The sequence below is a fragment of the Oryzias latipes genome, chromosome 11 (genome assembly GCF_053564925.1).
Source record: "Oryzias latipes strain Hd-rR chromosome 11, Olatipes_Hd-rR_3.1".
Taxonomy (NCBI): Eukaryota; Metazoa; Chordata; class Actinopteri; order Beloniformes; family Adrianichthyidae; genus Oryzias; species Oryzias latipes.
In genome coordinates this window covers 3,538,071-3,558,496 of record NC_136247.1, presented here as the reverse complement: position 1 = coordinate 3,558,496, position 20,426 = coordinate 3,538,071, and the positions used below count along the sequence as shown (strand labels likewise).

Sequence of the window (20,426 nt, the reverse complement as noted above, 5' to 3'; positions counted from 1 at the left end):
AAACCCAACCTTTTTTGGTTTGTTTTTGTTTCAGGCCGTCTAACTAAAAAAATATTTAAAAAATTGTATAAAGCAGCTTCGGCCACAAATGTTTTATGGGTTTGAAGGTTTTCCTTTTAAGCAGCTGGACAGATTCAAATAGATAATCATTAAAAAAGCAACCTTTGCTCTGAACTTTCCTATGAAACAGAGGTTTAGTCTATCTTCCTTTTTGCATAGGAAGCCAATTAATAAATACGAGCCGCTGGTTAATCTATGGCCTGTGGGGACAGTAGTAAAAGATCATAAATTTGTGTGGAGATAGCTGAGCTCAGTGTTCCGGTGTGTGCACATTTAAACCCCATGCACTGCTGCAGCCAAGCTTCACTGCACATGTCACCATGAGACTGGTGCTACCAAACCCTGACTTGGATCTGCGGATCCCGAGCTACACTGATCTGGAGAAGATGGATAAGGAGGCCAAGGACCGTCCCCAGTGGGACAACAAAGCCCAGTACATTCTGACCTGCGTGGGCTTTTGCATTGGGCTGGGAAATGTGTGGCGATTCCCCTACTTGTGCCAAAGCCATGGAGGAGGTAATTGATTGATTAATAATCCAAACATGTCAACATGCTCATTAGAAACCTGCAGGAGCTTTGCTTTGGTTGTGTGTATTTTATGTCATTGTTGGAGAGGTGCCAAAAGGCCAAAAGTACTAAAAAATATCTCAACGGGGAACTGGACCATCTTACCTTAAAGTAAATGACTGTGCCTACAGCTAAACAAAAAGTTGAATCTGTTACTCTTTCATGCATGAAAGAGCGTGCTAATGCATCTGTCACTGAGTTGCATGTACAGTACTCATGGTTTTGTTGTGGTCCTTTAGAGGCAGCAGCGTTTCTCTCAGGCTCAATCTGATGTTCAGCAATAAATTGCTGCAGGATAAAATAAATCTTTCAAACGCATCAGGGCTAATCAGCTGAAGCTTTGCATAGACCCTATTAATCTAAGATCAATTATTTTACCAGTTTCAACAGGGTCCAAAGCAATATAAATGGTATAAGACAATATAAAAATAGTCTATAAACAAAGGATATTACAGGATAACAAATAATACTACTCGGCTTTCAGATGCGCTGGTGTTTAGGTTAAATAAGAAATGATTTAAAAGAATAAGTCAACAGCAGCGTTTCCTGTTGTCATCAGATTTGAAGAAGAAGAATGCTGCGGTGCAAACGTGTGTCCACATTAAAGCCAACATGCTGTCAGTTTTATGTTTAGAAATATGACTGCATTTATATTAGTGCCATGCTCTCTGTGGACGCCTTATGATCGGTTGCAGCTGCGCCATAATGTCTTTTTAGGGGATTTTTTTGCACATTACTGTTGTCTTCAGTGTTCGATGGCACAACATCTAGTCCAATCAAACGAATTAATAACTGTTCGACTGCTAAAACAATGTTTCGTTGTTTTTTACAGTAATATTACATTAAAAAATCAATAAATATGGACAAATTTCTTTCTTAAATAAATAATAAAAGGATTCTTTCTACAAAACACAATTTCCTAATCTTACCTAAAAAAGACATTTAAAAACTAAGATTATTTGTATCCATAAAAGCTTTTCATTGATGAAGGTGTTAAAAATAACACATGAATCTAAGGTTTAGTGTTCAAAATGTAACAATACTGTAACCAAAACATTCAGTAAAGACAATTTTTCTGCAGACACACACACCTCAAACCACCTGCCAAACAAACAAACAGTTTCTGATCATTCTAAATTCAGATCAAATCAAACCAACTCCGCCAAGTGATTTGTTGATGTGATTTGTACGTCAGGGCCACCGTACTTTTAATGTAAAATCATGTCAATTTTTCTGAACTTTTTACACTTCCCTGATCAGAAGGAGAAAATTCAAGAGCTCAAACTTTGTATTCAAGAAAATGTATAAAGAATACTTAGTGTCACACAGTATGAAGATAAGAGGAGTTAAAGATCAACAAACATGGATGTGTGAACCTTAACATTGTAAAATAATACATGTTTTTCTGATGACAACCAATGAGATCATCTTTGTTAATCAATGAGTGAAGGTTAACAATGTTCCCTGAAATTACTAGATGGTGTTTCTGATTACATTCAATAAGCTATCAATTTTCTTTACTTGATCTTCAATGTGTATCAATGATTTCTGTATTAAAGTGATCCGTCTTCTAATTCTAAATCTAACATTTCTATTAAATGACGTGTGATTCATAATATTTACTGAAATTATGAAAGAATATGTTCTGAGGATAATCCAAAAGTTACTTGATGAAAGATCTGCACTTGACCTGATCAGAACTGTGCAAACATATAAAATGAATTACCTCAGTAGGGGTGGGATTATATAAGTTCCTTTCCTCTGACTCTCTTTTAAACAGTAAATCAAACTCTACTTGAATTTATTTAACAATCACCATATTTAATTAATCAAATGTGACCTAAGTGTGTCTTGTTTGCATCACTGCAAAAATTTCTATTCATGATTCTGAGTGCTTACACTGTGATTTTCTGCTTACGTTTACAGTAATTTTTCTTTTTTTGTGTTTATCAATGCATTTCTTTATTTCTGAAATGAGTTCTTTATCTGTGGGATTTTTTTGTTGTATTGTTTACAAATAATGCTTAAAATGAACCAATAAATCAAATCAAATCAAATCAAAGTGTGAATCAAGCTAGTTACTATCAGCCACTGTAAATAGCTATTTATAGTTAGTGCCATAAGAAGAGATAAAAATGGACCATTCCTGAAGAGGTACAGTCTGCTCTTTATAGTCTTGGAGGACAATAGTGTTGAGATATTTCGGTTTCTTATCAGGAAGAATAGTCTCAGAGAGCGGTCTACTACAACAATCCACTCTTGATAAAGCGTTCCCAGTGGGCTTTTAATGATAATTATGCTGTTTTTAGCCAAAAGAACCTGTGTTGTTTTCTAGGTCATAGTTTCTGCAGAGTGGCAGGAGTTGATTAAAAATTCCCCTCTGAGTTGAAGGTGAGACTGCTAGAGTGGAGTAAGCCTTCCTTCACCTCCCATCATCCCTTTGTGTACCCCTTGTGCTGTCCTACGGGGTCAAGATGACCATTGACGCGTTATCCCTACCATGACAAAGGTGGATAAAGGTGGAAAGATTTCATGTAATCCATGGACACCAGTGAAGATCACAAATCATTGAAGAAAAAAGGTTCAGCGCACTGTCTAGTGGGTCTAGATGACCCAACTCCCGATGTTAAAGTGCCTAGGATAGCACAAGGGTTAAAGCAGACTAGGCTTTCAACATGTGCTCTCCAAGCTTTTGAAAGAAGCACAAAGAAACATTGAAGATTGTAGACATAGCAGTCTACCAACATGACTTAGTTCTGGAGTTACTCAAGATGTTTGGAACACCCTAAAAACCGGGTTCCTTCAAAAACTGTGAGCTAGTGTCCTAGGAAGAACTGATGCTGTTTTAAGTCAAAGTGTACACAAAAAAATATAAATGAGATTTTTGATTTTTTGAGGATAAATGATTCAAAGTTCCATTTCTGACAGCGTTCACTCTTTACATTATTTTTTCCACACCTGCGTAAAACTCATGTGCAGTGCTGTATATTTTTTATTTTCAGGAGCCTTTCTGATCCCCTACCTGATCCTGCTAGTATTGGAAGGTATGCCTCTCCTTCTGCTGGAATTTGCCATTGGTCAGCGCCTGAGAAAAGGCAGTGTGGGGGTGTGGAGGGCAATCAGCCCCTACCTGACTGGAGTAGGTGAGTTGCCATGACTAAAAAACAAAAGGTGTTTCTCACAGGTGTTCACTTTGTAATACTGCCTCCCAGGTATTGCGTCGATGTTGGTGTCCTTTTTAGTCGGACTGTACTACAACACGTTGATCGGCTGGATTCTGTGGTATCTCTTCAACTCATTTCAAGAGCCACTGCCATGGACACAGTGTCCCCTTAATGACAGCAAAACAGGTATTTATATGGAAACTGACACCCAACTGTTTCCTGTTTAATGTATTAGTAATTATGTATATTTGCGTATTTGACTCCAGAGTTTGTCTCAGAGTGCCAAAGGAGCTCCACTGTGGATTACTACTTCTACAGAGTTTCTCTGAATAGCACCGCCTCAATAGCTGACTCTGGAGGCCTCCATCCACCCATTGTGATCTGTTTGTTGGCTGCTTGGACTGTTGTGGCCATCTGCTGTATCAGGGGGATCAGCACTTCAGGAAAGGTTTGAAATAGTTTGTTCACATCAGTCATTTTGATGAAGCTAATAGCTGTTCAGGATAGCATATGTTGAGCAGATCTCAGTCACATGACCCATGTCTTCTGATGCTCTTGGTTTAGGATTCTGGCACAATCTCGTGCACAGTGAACACTTTCATGTAGCACAATAAGTGAGAAAGCTATCAAAGATACTGACAACAAACCTCACAAATGAGTGAATAGTGTGAAATATGGCTGCCTGCTTTAAAAAGAAGGACATGTTGCCACTTGCTGGATGCTGTCGACAAGTACAGTTGGAGTCAAGAACCATCACCTTCATACTACATATACACTGGGCATGGGATGCACGTTCAAGAATGTGCTAAACATGCATTCTTGAACACACTTTTAGCATATTTGATGTTGACCCTGGACTGTCGCAGCCCGATACTAACACATTCTGATAAATGGATGACTTGCTGTCATAAAATTCCAGCAGGGCACAAACTCATACATCTTCTAAACCCGTTTTGGCCCTTTTGGGGTCACGGGGCTGCCGGAGCCTATCCCGGCCACACATGGAGAAAGACAGAGAACATCTTGGACAGGTCATCAGTCTGTAGCAGGGCACTCACATTCACATCTAGGGAACATTTACAGTAACCAATTAACCTGTGAAGCATGTTTTTGGACGGTGGGAGGAAGCCAGAGTTCCCAAAGAAAACCCACGCATGCACAGGGGGAACATGCAAACTCCACACAGAAAGGTCCCCTTGCACGGACTTAAACCGGGGGGCTTCTTGCTGTAAGGCAAGAGCGCTAAGCACTGGGCACAAACTGCAATTATTAATTGGTCCTTCATGATCAATTTTCTAACGGTTGGCACTTCTGTGTTTTGAAAAGGACGCTACCCATTCGTCACTATTACACCTGAATCCGTGATAGGTCAAAGTTCAACTTGTGTGTGAATGTGTGTGACTGGGTGAATGGGTCTGTGACTGTAACGCTTTGGGCCTTGTAGGTAGAAAAACGCCACATAAGTATACGCCATTTATGCTAATAATTAAATGCGTAGAAGCAAATCTGGACAATGGCAATGCAGCTAGTGTGGTATTGTTCACACAAAAGCATACATCAGGGGTAGCTTTTCATCCAACATCAGCTCATAGATGGTTGCAAACAATAGTAGTCATCCAGTCAATGCCCTTGATGTGTCAAAGATGCCCCTGACAGGGTAAATTTCCTTGCTGCTCTGATTTGGAGTGAACAAGAGCACCACTTCTCTATTTGAAATCAACTTCTTGGCTCTTTGTCTTCTTTCATCTTGGAGACTTACTTACAGAAGGCCAACAATTCAACGACTGCTTTTCAAATGTGACCTTTTTCTTTTTTGATGCTGACTTGTACCACTTAAGGAAAAAGGCACGGCCAAGACAGACCGCAACAGTCAGCAGTTCCTAGTTGAAAAGCCAGTTAGACAGTTGTAAAGACCCTGAAAATAAAGGCCAATAAGAACCACTGAGATGAACTATAGATGAAAAGACCTTGTCATACAGTATAACAGAGATCAAAGGAACAACACTGACCGACATGGGTGTGGAAAGGCCTCACAAGTCAGAACGTCAGTGGGATTCTGACCCTTAGAATATGTCAACATTAACCTAAACATGTCTATTATGTAGTGAGCTTGAAATGCTAGAATGTACTAAAGAAACAGATAAAATAGGATCAAACTCTGTCCAATGGAATGTGTGTAACCATGTAGAAATCAAATTGCTTCTATGGGCTCTTTGGTGTAATGGTAGCACGTCTGGCTACAGGACTCCTGAACAAAAAGTTGCTTGTTCAAATCCTGTCAGGGTCAGTGTTTGATCTGTGCAGATGCTTTGCTCTGGCTTCAGAGTGCTAACTAGGATACTTCATTCTAGAAAGTCATTGATGCTTCAATGCCTGTCTGTTTTTGACTTGGTCTATTCTGCACTGTGACAGACTGTACCACACGATTTACAGAAAATGTTGAGAAGATCTAAGCTTCTCGGTTTACTTGTAGGACATATGTTGAACTGTTGGCTTGGATTATTGCACAGTTGTAACTTCAGGTACGCTGTTGAGAAGGCTGTGTTTGGCAAAATTATGCAGAAAACACAAAATACCGCTCGAGCAGCAATTTAGGATTAATTTGGATCTTTTTAATAACAGAGAAGTTTTGGAATGCAAAGGTTCATGATGCAAAGTGTTGATAAAAGTACTGAAGGAATAAGTTTCTGTCCCAATTTTCACTTTCACGCATCAGTAATGATCCATCGCTTTCACCAGCAAGAAGGTCAATGTATGTAATCCTTAATGCCTGCTACAGCTGAAGCACCTCAGAAGGGACTTAAGCCCCCAATAACTGGCCTAGGAGTCCAGTGCCTTGTCCATTAGGCCACTGAAGTGTTATGTCGGTCATCTTCCACCTTTAGAACATAAATAACTTAAAAGAGGAATGTCCAGAACCATGTCATAAGAGGGAGTAGTTCATAGGTGTGTCATGGAAGCTGTCTTCACAGCCAAGAGGCTTATTGGTCCATCCATCCATTTTCAAACCCAATGGATCCCTTTTGGGGTCACAGATTTGCCTGAGTCTATCCCAGCTGCTGTTGGATGAAGGCAGGGTCTATTCTGGACAGTTTGTCAGTCATTACAGTGCCAGTTACACTCACATTCATCCCTTGGGACAATTTAGTCACCAATCAACCTATGAACCTTACTGGAGTGTGGGAGGAAACCGGTGTGCATTCCAGAGATAGAATGCACGACAAGAACATGCAAACGCCACAAAGCAAAGTCAGAATTTGAAAAAGGGCCTCCTCGATGTGATACAAGAACACTAACCACTACAACATTGTGCAGCCCAGCCAATTGATCTATTGATTAGGAATCTATGGACCCAGATCTCCAAATAAAAGACAACTGAAACCTCACAGCGTAAGGAAACATGCTCAGGTTTTGCCTCTAACCGATGTTTGGTGTCATCACCGCAGGCGGTCTATGTTACAGCCATCCTGCCTTACATTGTATTGGCCATCTTCCTGATCAGAGGACTGACTCTTCCAGGCGCTGTGAACGGAATCAAGTTCCTTTTTATACCTGACGTAAGCTTCAAGCATGGATAAAGAAAAACCCCACAGCTGGATTTAGAGCTAAATGTTCTTCTTGAACAGGTGAAGGAGTTGATAAAACCCTCAACTTGGCTAGATGCAGGTGCCCAGGTTTTTTATGCATTTGGTCTGGCATGGGGAGGACTCATCTCCTTCTCAAGCTACAACCCTGTTCAGTAAGAGACTGTTCATTTGGAAACCTGACATTTTCCCTTCACCCAGACTGACAGGAATCCCTGACTATTTGAAATATTTTCTGTTTCAGCAACAACTGTGTGCAGGATGCTGTGATTCTGTCTGTTGTAACTGGCCTCACTTCAGTCTATGCTGCAACTGTCACATACTCCATAATCGGATTCAGAGCCACTGAGAAATTCGACACCTGTATCAGTGAGTAAGTACAGCTTTCTACGTACACTTTAATAACCAGGTCTGTCATTCTAACAAGTGTCTACCGCTCAACAAGATGGCAACCATTGGGTCATGACCTTTCATAATTTTCCTTACTTGTTTCCTCAGCAATATCATGACTTTGACAAACGCCTTTGATCTTCCTGAGATGAACATCACTTCAAGCAGCTATGATGCAACCTTAAGCAGTCTGAATGTTTCCTATCCTGATGTCCTTCCTGGTCTGGACATCCAAACCTGTGACCTGCAGATCCTTTTGAGTGAGGTGATCTTTCTGATGAGGGCATACGCCCCCCCGATGCGGTCTTTGTTCTCTCCTTTCGACTGTTCTGTGCTTGTTTGTTCAGGGAGTGGAGGGAACAGGTCTGGCGTTTATAGTTTTCACCGAGGCCATCACCAAGATGCCCGGCTCCCCCGTCTGGTCTGTTCTCTTCTTTGTCATGCTTCTCTGTCTGGGACTCTCATCTCTGTTTGGCAACATCGAGGGAGTGGTGGTCCCCTTAAAGGACCTGAAATTGATCCCAAAGAATTTTCCCCCAGAGGCTTTGACGGGTAACTCAACTGCTTTTGGAAATGTTCCCCCTACATTTGTTACACAAACCTCCCTTGATCCTTGTGTATCCATTTCAGGACTTACCTGCGTGGTTTCCTTCATCATCAGCCTCCTGTTTGCGCAGCGTTCAGGAATCCACTGGGTTGCTCTTTTTGACAACTTTGCTGGATCTATTCCACTGCTGACCATTGGGTTGTTTGAGATGATAGCTGTCGTTTACATCTATGGCATAGACAGGTTTGTTCCAGTTCCAAGTTACTGACTACAGTTTTCTTTTGGTCTTGACATGAGAATTGTCCCTTCTTTTGTTCCAGATTCAATGAGGACATTGCCTTTATGGTTGGGCATAAGCCAAACATCTTCTGGCAGGTTACCTGGAGAGTCATAAGTCCTTTAACTGTCCTGGTCATTCTGGTTTTCTACCTGGTGACTCAAGCTCAAGAAACGCTCACCTATTTGGTCTGGGATGCCGGCTCTGTACGTTGTTTTCTGCTCATCTTTGCTTACATTGTTTCTCTGGCATATTAGCCCACAATAAAAGCAATGGTGTACCACCATTGACGAACAAATTCCAGAACATTTTTCATTCCTTTAATTTTATTGTATTTTTTGCAGGAAGTGTTCCCAGCTTTGACATCGGTGACATACCCATCCTGGATCTATGCGGTCATCTTTCTTCTGGCAGGAGTTCCCAGCCTGTCGGTGCCTGTTTATGCTTTGTGTCGGCTGATTTATGTTTGCTGCAGAAAATAATATTTGTAATTGAAAACAGCAGAGAAGAGGCTATTCTCTGCTGGTTCTCGAAAAGGTAACTTAATTTGTAAAACAAGTATCTCCTAAAATGTGGACCCCAGGAAGAGTAGTCTTTGGTAAAGACTGATGAGTCACTGCCCTCGGCAACGCACGTCCAAATGAAAGTCTATGCATTTCGGGCTTCCATGTTCAAAACTCTCATGTTCACGTGAGCCTGATGAAGACAAAAAAAAATGATATAATCATTTTGTTTATTAGTTAGCGTTATTTAACATAGATTATAAAGCAGTAATTTTCTTGTACTTGTAAGTATTACATTAATGAAAACCAAAAATGTTGTTTTTCAGATAGCTAGAATATTGTAAAGTCAGTGTAGCAAACTAACGGTATCAGATAATGTGTTCAGAACACCAGCAAATGCTTCCTGAACCTTTAAAGGGCCTATATCATGCAAAATCAACTTTTATAGCTTTTAAGTGTATTTAATACTCACACATAGAAACATGCTCTCAGAGCAACAGCCCCTCCCAATACATGAAAAACGAGTGGGTTCTCACGAGCTGACATTGACCAGTGCTTCCAGGAAGAGTCTGCACTGCCAGCCCCACCTCTAGGCTAACACTTTATTTAAAAAAATGTTCTTTACTGTTCCAAAGGTAATAAATTATCATGTCTATAGATATAGTTTACTCTGAAAATCTTAAGAAAAGCATGACATAGGCCCTTTATATGGTCTCTCAGTCTGGTCAGTATGGCGTCATGGTGACACCCTTCACAGGCAAAGCCTCAAAAATGGCTCGGTCAAACAAGCTGGTTGTTCACAGAAAGCTGCATCCAAGCTCACTAACAAACAAGTAGGAAAAGCTGCAGCATCAACAAGAACCATGGCAACCATTAAAGGAATCCGTTCAAGCATTGAGAGAGCATATCCAGGAGTGGACTTAAGCTGAGTAAGTGCATTCAGAGCCTGCACACATGCTGGATTCCTCATGTCAGGCCACTCCTGACTGAGACACATCAGAACAGTCTCACCAGGTTTAGAAGAAAAGTTACTGAACTGGTCCAAAGCCTTCTTTTAACCCTTGTGCTGTCTTTTTTTTTTTTTTGCTATCTTAGATGACCCCCCCCTTACATTGACGTGTTCTCCCTACCATGACAAAGGTGGATAAAGGTGGAAAGATTTCATGTAATCCATGGACACCAGTGAAGATCACAAATCGGTTCAGAGCACTGTCTAGTGGGTCTAGATGACCCAACTCCCAACGTTAAAGTGCCTAGGATAGCACAAGGGTTACGGTGAAAGTAAAATTTCCATTTTACATGCAGCAAAGTCCCAAAATCTGCAGGAGAGGAGATGTTTAAATCTTCACGATGAAGGAACCAAAGCAGTTTTTACAATTTTTAACACCAAGACTGGACTTGACAGACCTCTCTTCTGGATGAAGACGTTTGGATCTTCTGTTGACTATAAAGCAGAAAAAACGTTTTTCCTTTAGTATCTCCAATGTAGTAATTTCTTTATGTATCTGCTTAGGGCAAAAATAAAAATTTACCTCCTGAACATGCAGTAAAGCTTCACTAGCACACCCCAGTTTCTTTGATGGAGGTGCCACTTGGGGAAAGAGAATGGGAAGGGCCTTCACCAGAGCAAAGTTGGCTTCCACTGAAACACAATAAATTAAATTTTACTTCTTGAAGAAGAAACACATAGAACCTAGTGTTTTCTGAGAAGAAGCATTCACGCATCTAACTACATGTATCAAAAAGGCATAAACTTACTTTTATCCCTGTTGATTGGTGGCTTTATTGCCTTCTTTCATACTCTGTAAAATGACCCTGGCGCAGCAATCCTCCCATCACATTCTGACTTCCTCAATGAATTCATCATAGTGGGGAGCAAGGACTCTATGCATTTCTCTAGGCACCTGCAATGACAAACCAAGTGATGAAAAATATATATACATTTAAAATTTTACTTTATACTTTTTACATAATACTTACATGATGCAGTTCTCTGGATAAACATCCACGATGGATGAAGCTCTGGTATCTCCTCTTATGGCTCCACAATCAATGTAAGCTCGTTTGGCCTGAAACTCCAGATCAAAAAACTGTTAAGATCAGCTTGGGCTTCTACTTTTTGTACATTTCCTGCAGAGTTTTATAATGCCTAGCTTGTACTTGCATACTATCCTTATTCACTAGAAGTGATCAAAAATTGTGTTTTAATTTCTGCCAACAATAGTAACTCTCAAACTTAAAAATGTTAAAGTCACAATTGTTAATAACAGCAAGTTTTCATTCTAACTTTAAGATCATCAAGCATACATGACAAACAGTCTTTCAAATTGGCCAATTTGGGTGGGAAACTGCCCAATCTAGTAACCCTAGCATAAAACTGAGTTACAGTTGAGCAGTATTGGGCTAGCAATAACTCAAGTTAGCTTACTACAATAGCATACTTCTTAACACTGAAATACATTTTTACTAAACAAAAAATTAATTTAACATATTTAAACAGAACCAAAATCTCATTAATTGTATTTTAAAGTATATTTATGATGTATACAGGATACTTACAAAAAAGTGACGGAGTAGCTAAAATAGTGCTAGCGCAAGCTAGCTAGTTGCTCCGTTAGCCTGCTTCTCAAGATGTTTAAACCCACTTTATAATCTTTACCAGCTGCGTGGAGCGTAATGGTGATTTATTCTATGTCATATAATTTAATATAGCTTACCTCCTTTTATCTTGTCCGCCGAATATTATATTCCTAATTGTTTTTCCTGTTCGTCCTCGTCATGTTCTGGATCATCAGATGTACGTCGCAAATGTAACAAGATGGCGCTGGGTCGGTCACAATATAAAAATACTCAAAGGGTATCCCAAAAATGCAATAAATAAAATTCATTTTTTTGTGTTACACTTCCTTATGCCATCATTATGAAAATAAATAAGTTATAAAACAGCATATAACGTGTTGGCTCTAGTAGTTTATCTTAAGCAAGTCTTCTGAACATATTAATCCCCCTTCATTTGGTCACAATGGACTTTTCCATTTTTGCTTGTACCCGCCGGAATGTTCCATTGAAAAATTACGAAAAAACATGAAAAATACATATTTTAAAAGATCAACTATTCTACGTAAACCTTGGTTGATATAACAAATAACTTCTTTGATTAAGGAAGATAATCATTGTCTGATTTGTACAATCTTTCGATTCAAAATAGATCTTTGCACAAAATAGTTGGTATTACCCAAACCAAGCGCGGTAGAATTATGATTGCATCATCTGTGGATTGCAAAGTACTGTTTATAATTTAAATTTAAATCAGATAACCATGCTGTTAGAGTGAAGTGGCTTGTTCTCAATATTAACAAATATGTATGTGAAAGGTCACTAATTATCATTTCTGCGAATAAAACAATACTCACTTTTGGACCTACACAAAAGATTTTGTGGTAACAATGGATTGTTGACAAGACAGACAACATTGTCATGAAGCCAGGTTTATGAAACACTGTTTTAACAGAGACCTTCTTGCTTATGAACTAGCTATACCTAATCTTGCTTACGTTTATAAATGCTGAAAACAAGCTTGGTTATCATATCATTTCAAAATCAGTGTTTTGATCAAATATGTTGATGACGATATTGCAGTAAAAAACAAAAATACTTATCCATTGTTTATCCTATAAATATTGGATGAGCTATTGAACATCAGTATTCACGTACATTTTTGGATATCAGATAATATGGTTACATCTAAAATAAACTTAAGACCTTAACCTGTGCTTAAATCAGGTCTGCAGTATTTTTTCTTGTTTTGCATGGAAAATGATTAATTTCTAAATTTACAAACTGATCAAGAAAGGTAATGCATATTTTTGTCTTAAAACAAGTTTAATAAACTTAAATTAGGACGTTTTCCTGTCCTTAAATCAGGCTTGCAGTGTTTTTTTCTTGTTTTGCATGTAAAATGACTACTTTCTAGATTTACAAACTGATCAAGACAGGTAATGCATATTTTTCTTAAAACAAGTGTAATAATCTTACACGTGCTGCTGTTTTTATCTAAAATTAAGATCAATAAGATTTTACAGCTAGTTTTAAGATTGATAATCTTAGGTAGATTGACAAAATTTGCAGTGTAAATGAAGCTAAAACTGAGGTTCTAGTCTGTGCTGATGACAGTTGCCTCCCCCAGATAGTCCAGTGGTTCAGTCCTCTTGCCTTCTCCATCAAGCCGTCTGTCAGGAACCTCGGGGTGACTCTAGACCCGGTTTTATTCCTTGACTCTCATGTCGGGTCACTTGTTCGCTCTTGTTTTTATCAGCTTAAAAACATTGCTAAACTGAGTCCAATTGTGTTGCGTTCTGAGTTGTAGATGCTCATCCACGCTTTTATATCATCTCGTCTTGTCTTGAATACTGCAACTCCATCTTCACATGTTTAAGAAAAAGTCTCTAGAACGGCTCCAGGTTGCTCAGAACACTGCTGCAAGGCTTTTTACTAATTCATCCACGTTTTCACACGTCACCCCTGTTGTTAATCCAGCTGCACTGGCTCCCCATCCGCTATTGAGTGCATTTTAAAATCCTGGTTTAGCATACACAGCTCTCAATAGCCAAGTGTAACTGGTGGAGTTTTCCGCTCTGCGTTGTGTTCAGGCGAATGAGAGACCACACTTGGATGCCGAGTCAAACTCTTTTAATCTGTACCTGGTTAACAGAAAATACAAATTCAGAATGCTGTCTGGAGTTTCTTCTGTGTGATTTTTTTCCCCCTCAGCCACGGCTCCCAGCAGTCTCAGTGCTCATGCTTATTAGCACCTCCCCCCACAGCATGTAAAGTAATACAAAAAGAACACGATAAAAAGAGAAAACTGCACCGTACCTGGTTAACAGAAAATACAAATTCAGAATGCTGTCTGGAGTTTCTTCTGTGTGATTTTTTTCCCCCTTAAACAATTGAAAAATGAACAAAAAAGAAAGAAAGAAAAGTTAATTTAAACATCAAAGAAAAATGGCGCGAACCTCAACTAGTTCACGCGAAGCAGTGCAGATCTGCTGATATAGAGCAGCCAAAAATAAATAAAAACACAAATTACGTAAAATTGACACCACACGATTCCCAACTTTGTGAGTTATGAGTGTAACACACTAATGAACAATTTACAAAGAAATAAAACTAATAAGGGTGGACACTCGGCGATTCACGTCTTACCTCAGCCACGGCTCCCAGCAGTCTAAGTGCGCATGTTCATTAGCACCTGCTAGCGTGCTCGTGGTGAGTTCAAGTACCCTCAGACAGATGAAATACTCTGGTGCAAATGTATGAAAACGGCAGTTTACCATGGATTTGGTGGAATTACACTAATAAACTTAACACTCGTTACATTCACCCCTCCTAGAATTCCACCAAATATTCACAACACATCGGCAGAGAACCAGGTTCGTGCAAAGAAACAGAGACCAATTTCGCAAGAATCAAATTCTTGAATCAGTTTAGAGAAACTATCTGATTTAACAGATTAAAAGAAGTAAACAGGTTGATCAAGTCTGTTAACCCTTTTAGAATACAGAGATGCAGCCTACATCCCTAATTACACTGGTCAAAATAAATTAATAACCAAATGTCATAATACACAAACATCAACAGCAGATGAAAAGAAAAAGACCCAACTAAACTGTAAGTCACACCCACACAGGTTCCTGCATCATGACTTCTATAAATCTGGTCACAGGTTTAACTACGCGACCCGTTCTAGAAACAAAGTACCCTGGAACATGGGCTGAACTCACTGGTGGTACAGATCTATAGTCACTGTTGGATTCTTCGTGTCCTGAGTCAAGTAAGGGACTAGTGTCAGTCAGAGGACTGGTCACATCAGCTCTTGGTGAGTCACCATCAGCACCGGCAACGACTGGTGGGAGATCAGGGGTAATATCCTCTTCAAGGTCCCCCAAAACACTGTGGGAACCAGACGCATCTGATCCCAGACTAGTTTTCACTGAACCACCGATGATGCTGTTGTCACACCCAGACGAAACCCAAGTAGCGGTCCGCTCTTCCGGAGAATCATGTAGGAGGCTATTCAGGTCACTCAGATCCACGCTTTCTGTATCACACCCCTCCGAAGTTGCTCCAACACCAAGATGTTGTGACTCAACAACAGGAAGGAAGCTTACATCAAGCAGCAGATTCCTGTGGACAACTTTGCAGCGTCCGTTCGAATCCTGTATTTTGTAGACATGAATTTGTGGTTGACAGGCCACAACAGTGTAGACTGTAGGTTCCCATTTGTCAGCCAGTTTCTTCTTGCCACGTTCACCTCTATTGGCTAGGAGCACTCTGTCGCCAATCTGGAGGGCAACACCCTTGATTTTTTTGTTGTACCCCTTTGCCTGATGTTTTTGCTGATGCACGGCGTGCTGCTGTGCCACTTTTGCAGCCTCTGCAAGGTTTGTGAGAAGTGTGGCTGAATAGGTGGTGAAATCAGTCACATCAGAGTCATGAAGAACTGACCGGAACACTATATCAACAGGAAGACGGGGAACACGACCAAACATTAGATAAAAAGGGGCAAACCCTGTAGTCTCATGGACAGTGGCATTATAAGCAAACGTCAATGTCTGGATTTGCTGAGCCCACTCCTGCTTTGTTCTTAAAGGGAGTGCTCTGATCATGTTGCCTAATGTGCGGTTGAAACGCTCTGTTCCTCCGTTGCCCATAGGGTGGTAGGCAGTGGTGTGAGACTTAGCCACACCTGACAGACGCAGGAGTTCAGACAACAGTTCGCTTTCAAAATTGGCCCCCTGGTCAGAATGGATGCGCTCAGGGAAGCCATAAATGCAAAACACATAATCCCAGAGCTTTTTGGCAACTTGTTTCGCTGACTGGTTGCGACAAGGAAAAGCATGGGCCATCTTCGTGAAGTGATCGGTTACAACTAACACTTCCACAGAACGCTTGTTCTTGTCCTCCGCTGACCAAAAGTCAATACAGACTAGCTCCATAGGAGCAGTGGTCCTTATGCTCTCTAGCGGAGCACGCGCGGCTGGTTCTGGAGTCTTGGCAAGAACACAACGTGGGCAACACCGGACATATTCAGAGACGTCTCTTTCCATATATGGCCAAAAGAACCGCTGCCTAGAAAGATGGAGAGTCCTAGCCTGGCCCTGATGACCAGCTAAATCATGGACACCTTCCAAGGCCTTCTTCCTGAGATCAGTGGGTAGGACAAACTGGAGCCTCTTCATCTTGGTTGCTGGATCTTTAGTTTCCCTATACAGAAGTCCATCTCTGACCACGAGTCTCTCCCAGGATTTCAACAGAGTTAGTTGGCTGGGATTAAATCCAGACCTTTCACGTCTCGAGGGGCGCACTTTGCGGATGAGAAATGGCAGCAGCTTTGAGACTGTGACATCCCGTCGTTGACTGTCCTCCATTTCACTCAAGGTGAAAGACGGCAAAGGCTCAGGATCGGTGTGCTGCAGTGATTGCACATGTTGAAGGAGACAAACAGCTTGAGTTTCTGCACCTCTTTGCCAGTGATCATGGTGCTGGAAAACTGCCTTAACCTCCGGAGAATGAACTGAGTTTGGGGTGGGAACGATGGTGGTGTGCAAGAGCTGAACTTCCTGGTTATGTTGGAGACCGAGTCTGAAAGCATCTTGCACCATGTTAACCTCAGCCCCATCAGCTTCCTGGATCAATCTGCTGTATGGTTCCTTCAAGAGTCTGTCACTGACGGGTGAGGCAAAAGGTTCACGGCTTAAAGCATCAGCCACAACATTTTTAGGACCTGGGATGTATTTCAGGTCAAAGTCGTAGGCTGAAAGCTTCGCCACCCACCGTTGTTCGTAAGCATCCAACTTTGGTTTGGTGAGCACGTGGACCAAAGGATTGTTATCGGTCCATACTGTGAATTTGTGCCCCTTAAGCCAGTGACTGAATTTCTCTGTGATGCTCCACTTCAGGGCCATGAACTCGAGTCTGTGAGCAGGGTATCGTTGTTGCGATTTGCTTAAGGTTTTACTAGCAAATGCAACTGGACGGGCTTTATCTTCACCAACAGGGAGCTGAGATAAAACTGCACCAAGGCCGTCTAAGGATGCATCAACAGAGAGAATAAAGGGCCTGTTGAAATCTGGGTGGGCCATCACAGCACAGTTCAAGAGAGCACTCTTTAGCTTCTCAAAAGCCTCATCACAAGCTGGAGTCCAGTCCGCTTCAGTCAATTTCCTGAATGTCCCGACTCCTCTTCTCATTTGAGGGTGTTTGCTCTTCCGCTTCTGTCCAGCCGTGAGAGCGAACAGAGGTTTTGCAATAGCTGAACACCGAGGGATGAAACTCTGATAAAAAAACACCATCCCCAAGAAGGACTTCAGTTTTTTTACGGAGGGGGTAGAACCATCAACATCCATCAGAGACTCTTTGGGCATGTTGGAGATCATAGCCACTCTGGAAGGATCCACAGATACTCCCTCTTGGTCAATAAAATGTCCCAAGAATTTGACAGATCTGCGCAGAAGATGGCATTTCTTTGGACTCAGCTTGAGATGGTTATCCCTCAGCTTCTGGAAAACAACATGCAGTCTTTGAAGAGCTTCTTCCTCAGTTGAAGCAAAAACTAGCAGATCATCCAAATAACAGAGTAGACTGGTAAAGTTGAGGTCTCCAAAGATATTCAACATCATGCGCATGAATGATGCAGGGCTATTACAGAGTCCTTGGGGCATTCTGTTGTACTCGTATAGCCCAACAGGGGTAGTGAAAGCGGTGTAGTGCTTGTCTTCTTCACACATGGGGACGTTATAAAACCCTGATGTCAAGTCCATTGTGCTGAAAAACGTATTGCCGCCTAGAGCTGCTAGACAGTCAGCCTGGTGAGGGAGCGGGTGTGCATCCTTTAGTGTCCGTGCGTTCAGCCATCTGAAATCCGTACAGATACGTAAGTTTCCATCCTTCTTCCAGACCATGACCAGAGGAGATGCATATTCGCTAACTGATTTGCGGATGATTCCCTTCTCTTCCATATCTGTCAGAACCTGACGTAGCTTTTGGTAATGAGCTGGAGGCACCCTGCGATATGGCATGCGAAAGGGTCGTTCGTCTGTCAGGTGGATGCGATGAACAAAACCCTGTGCCTCACCACAATCCAGGGGATGACGTGAGAAGATGTCTTCATACTGCTCTATCAGTTCCACGAGTTTCTCCTTTGAGCGAGAGCTAGCCTGACAGGAGTCGATGTCAAGCTCCCTCAATCCCAGTTCATTCAGCTTGGCTTTAAGGTCATTTTGTGAGACAGATGGTCTAGGTTGGGATTCTCAATCTCGAACCTCACTGGTGCAATGATTCTGGCTCAGGCTGAAATCCTCAATGGCAACACACGTCGAGACATCAGCAACTTTGGAATTTCGTCTGAGAATGACCGGTCTGGTAAGAGGGTTGGTAATCTTCAAAGGAACCCATCTGTCCCCATACATTGGTGACGAGACGTCCCACCAACATGTTCCTGGGTCTGGCTCTAGAAGAGCAGGGCTCTACCAGGATGGTGCTGCCTGGTGAAACAGGAGAGAAGGTTGGGAGTTTCCCCCACACCAAATGTTCCTTTTGTGGAAGAAGAGTAACTGCACGAGGCAACCTTACTGTTCCAATGAGGGAAGGAGCGTCCGCCCCCCTCCATCTCACTGAACAGGACATCATGTCAAGGAAATGTTCATATTCAGGAAGAGAGTGTTTGCAGTCGTTGGAAACATGTTTCCAAAACCCACTGTCATTCTTAAGAACACTCATCAACTTCTTCAGAACGTTTGAACCAATAATGAGGTCACAGTGATGAAAGTCAGGAAAAAATCCCTGAACTTTTCTTTGAGCGATATGGCGGGCACAGAGCGAAATTTTGGAAAAATACGTGGTCTTAGATGCATTCTGGTGCATTCTGGCAGCTAGTTATTCACTTCTTTATCAAGAAACTAAGACTAATTGGAGCATCATGATTTGTCATTCAAACCCCTAGTTTGACTCTCCATTAAAGACTTGCTGGTCCTAAAAAAGAATTTGGAAAATTGCTCAAAGTAACACAATCCTACAATCTACGCTTTTCCTTAAAGCTGCAAAACATACAATTGCTAAAATATAGTAACATCAAAGCCCCAAATGGCAAAAAGAACACCAGTAACTATGATATTCTATGAAAATACCTCAGTTATTTATACATTATTTCTGCTTTAGAAATGACTGATGTACAACATCCACTTGCACTGTTTTCTCAAACTATAATTACATCAAAATACGGGATCTGCTTTAAACTATAATTCTATAACATAATACATCAATTCTTTAACACCAATACTAAGTAATCTGGGAAATATCAAAACAAACATACAAACTAAGCTAAACATTGTAAACATTATTTTTTAAGGGAGTGCGGGTCCAAACCATCAAATACTTATAATTAATGTCAACTATACTGAACTAAATCGTGGTAATTAGGAAATACAAATAAATTAGATAAAGAAATGTATTCAAAATAAAAACTGAAACTCAAAACTAAAATTGAAATTATTTCAAAATGTGGTTTTGAGATTATTTTACACAAAAAAGTATTTGACCTACACTACCTTAAAAATCTTTTTTTTCCAGCCAAGACCACTTCAATTTGTTTTTTATCGTCTTCTCACAACTGAGGTCGTGACCACGCTCAATAATGACGATGCCTGCCATTATTTTAACACAAATTTGATCGCAAACTCTTCAGATGTGTTTGTGAAAGTTTAGCGTGGGTCCGCCAGTTTTGGTCTCTAGGGAAGCAAGTCACGCTGACCACGTGGTGCAGACAGAGCCAATCAGACCCGTCGACGCATCCGAAAGCAACTAAAACGTCCCGTCATTGGTCAATTAGGCCGGGAAGACGAGAGATGGCCACGACCATAGAGGAAGCGATCTGCGGAGAAATATAGAAAATAAAGCTAAAATTAGCTGATTTCAGACCATTTTTTAATCCGGAAAGCGATTTGTCCGTAGAGATCAGGTCTTTATTTCCCGGAAAGTACGTTCGGTTTGCTCAAAAACCCGGATTTCCGGGAATTCCCGGAAGACTTTCATCACTGGGTCATCTCTCTGGCCAGGAACAACCAAGACAGGAACAATGCACCTCATCCCATAGATAGTGAGCGTAAAGTCATATATACACCTTGGATGAGTCTGCTTACCGCCACAACCGACCAGAAGAACTTGCTCTGCCGACTTTGGATCTCCAATCTTTGCTCCTGCCTCCAACAGTTTGTATACTGCTCCTTCACTCACTGTGCAAGCCATAGACCCTGAATCAATCATGCCTCTCAGTTC

The 20,426-nt window shown here is 41.1% G+C and overlaps 1 protein-coding gene and 1 long non-coding RNA gene across 4 annotated transcripts; one reads left to right on the top strand and one right to left on the bottom strand.

Annotated features, from left to right (window-relative positions):
* Positions 1-255: 255 nt before the first annotated feature.
* On the top strand, positions 256-9,230 carry LOC101168797 (sodium-dependent neutral amino acid transporter B(0)AT1). Its single transcript, XM_004074401.5, has 12 exons — positions 256-576; positions 3,630-3,770; positions 3,840-3,977; positions 4,058-4,239; positions 7,238-7,348; positions 7,418-7,530; positions 7,620-7,748; positions 7,874-8,030; positions 8,113-8,317; positions 8,396-8,555; positions 8,633-8,795; positions 8,934-9,230. Exons 1-12 carry the CDS (start codon positions 381-383, stop codon positions 9,069-9,071), a joined length of 1,833 nt encoding a protein of 610 aa, XP_004074449.1. The 5' UTR covers positions 256-380; the 3' UTR covers positions 9,072-9,230.
* LOC105355161 (uncharacterized) lies at positions 9,155-11,949 on the bottom strand. Of its 3 annotated transcripts, XR_013658746.1 has the most exons (6): positions 11,810-11,949; positions 11,073-11,161; positions 10,851-10,996; positions 10,625-10,734; positions 10,500-10,536; positions 9,155-9,285 (listed from the first exon to the last, which is right to left on the bottom strand). It is a non-coding gene; the product is annotated as an uncharacterized LOC105355161 (long non-coding RNA). The 3 variants fall into 3 exon arrangements; XR_002874185.2 differs by lacking the exon at positions 9,155-9,285 and having other exon boundaries at positions 10,202-10,536; positions 11,073-11,167; positions 11,810-11,948; XR_013658745.1 differs by lacking the exon at positions 9,155-9,285 and having other exon boundaries at positions 10,405-10,536.
* Between the last annotated feature and the right edge of the window lie 8,477 nt (positions 11,950-20,426).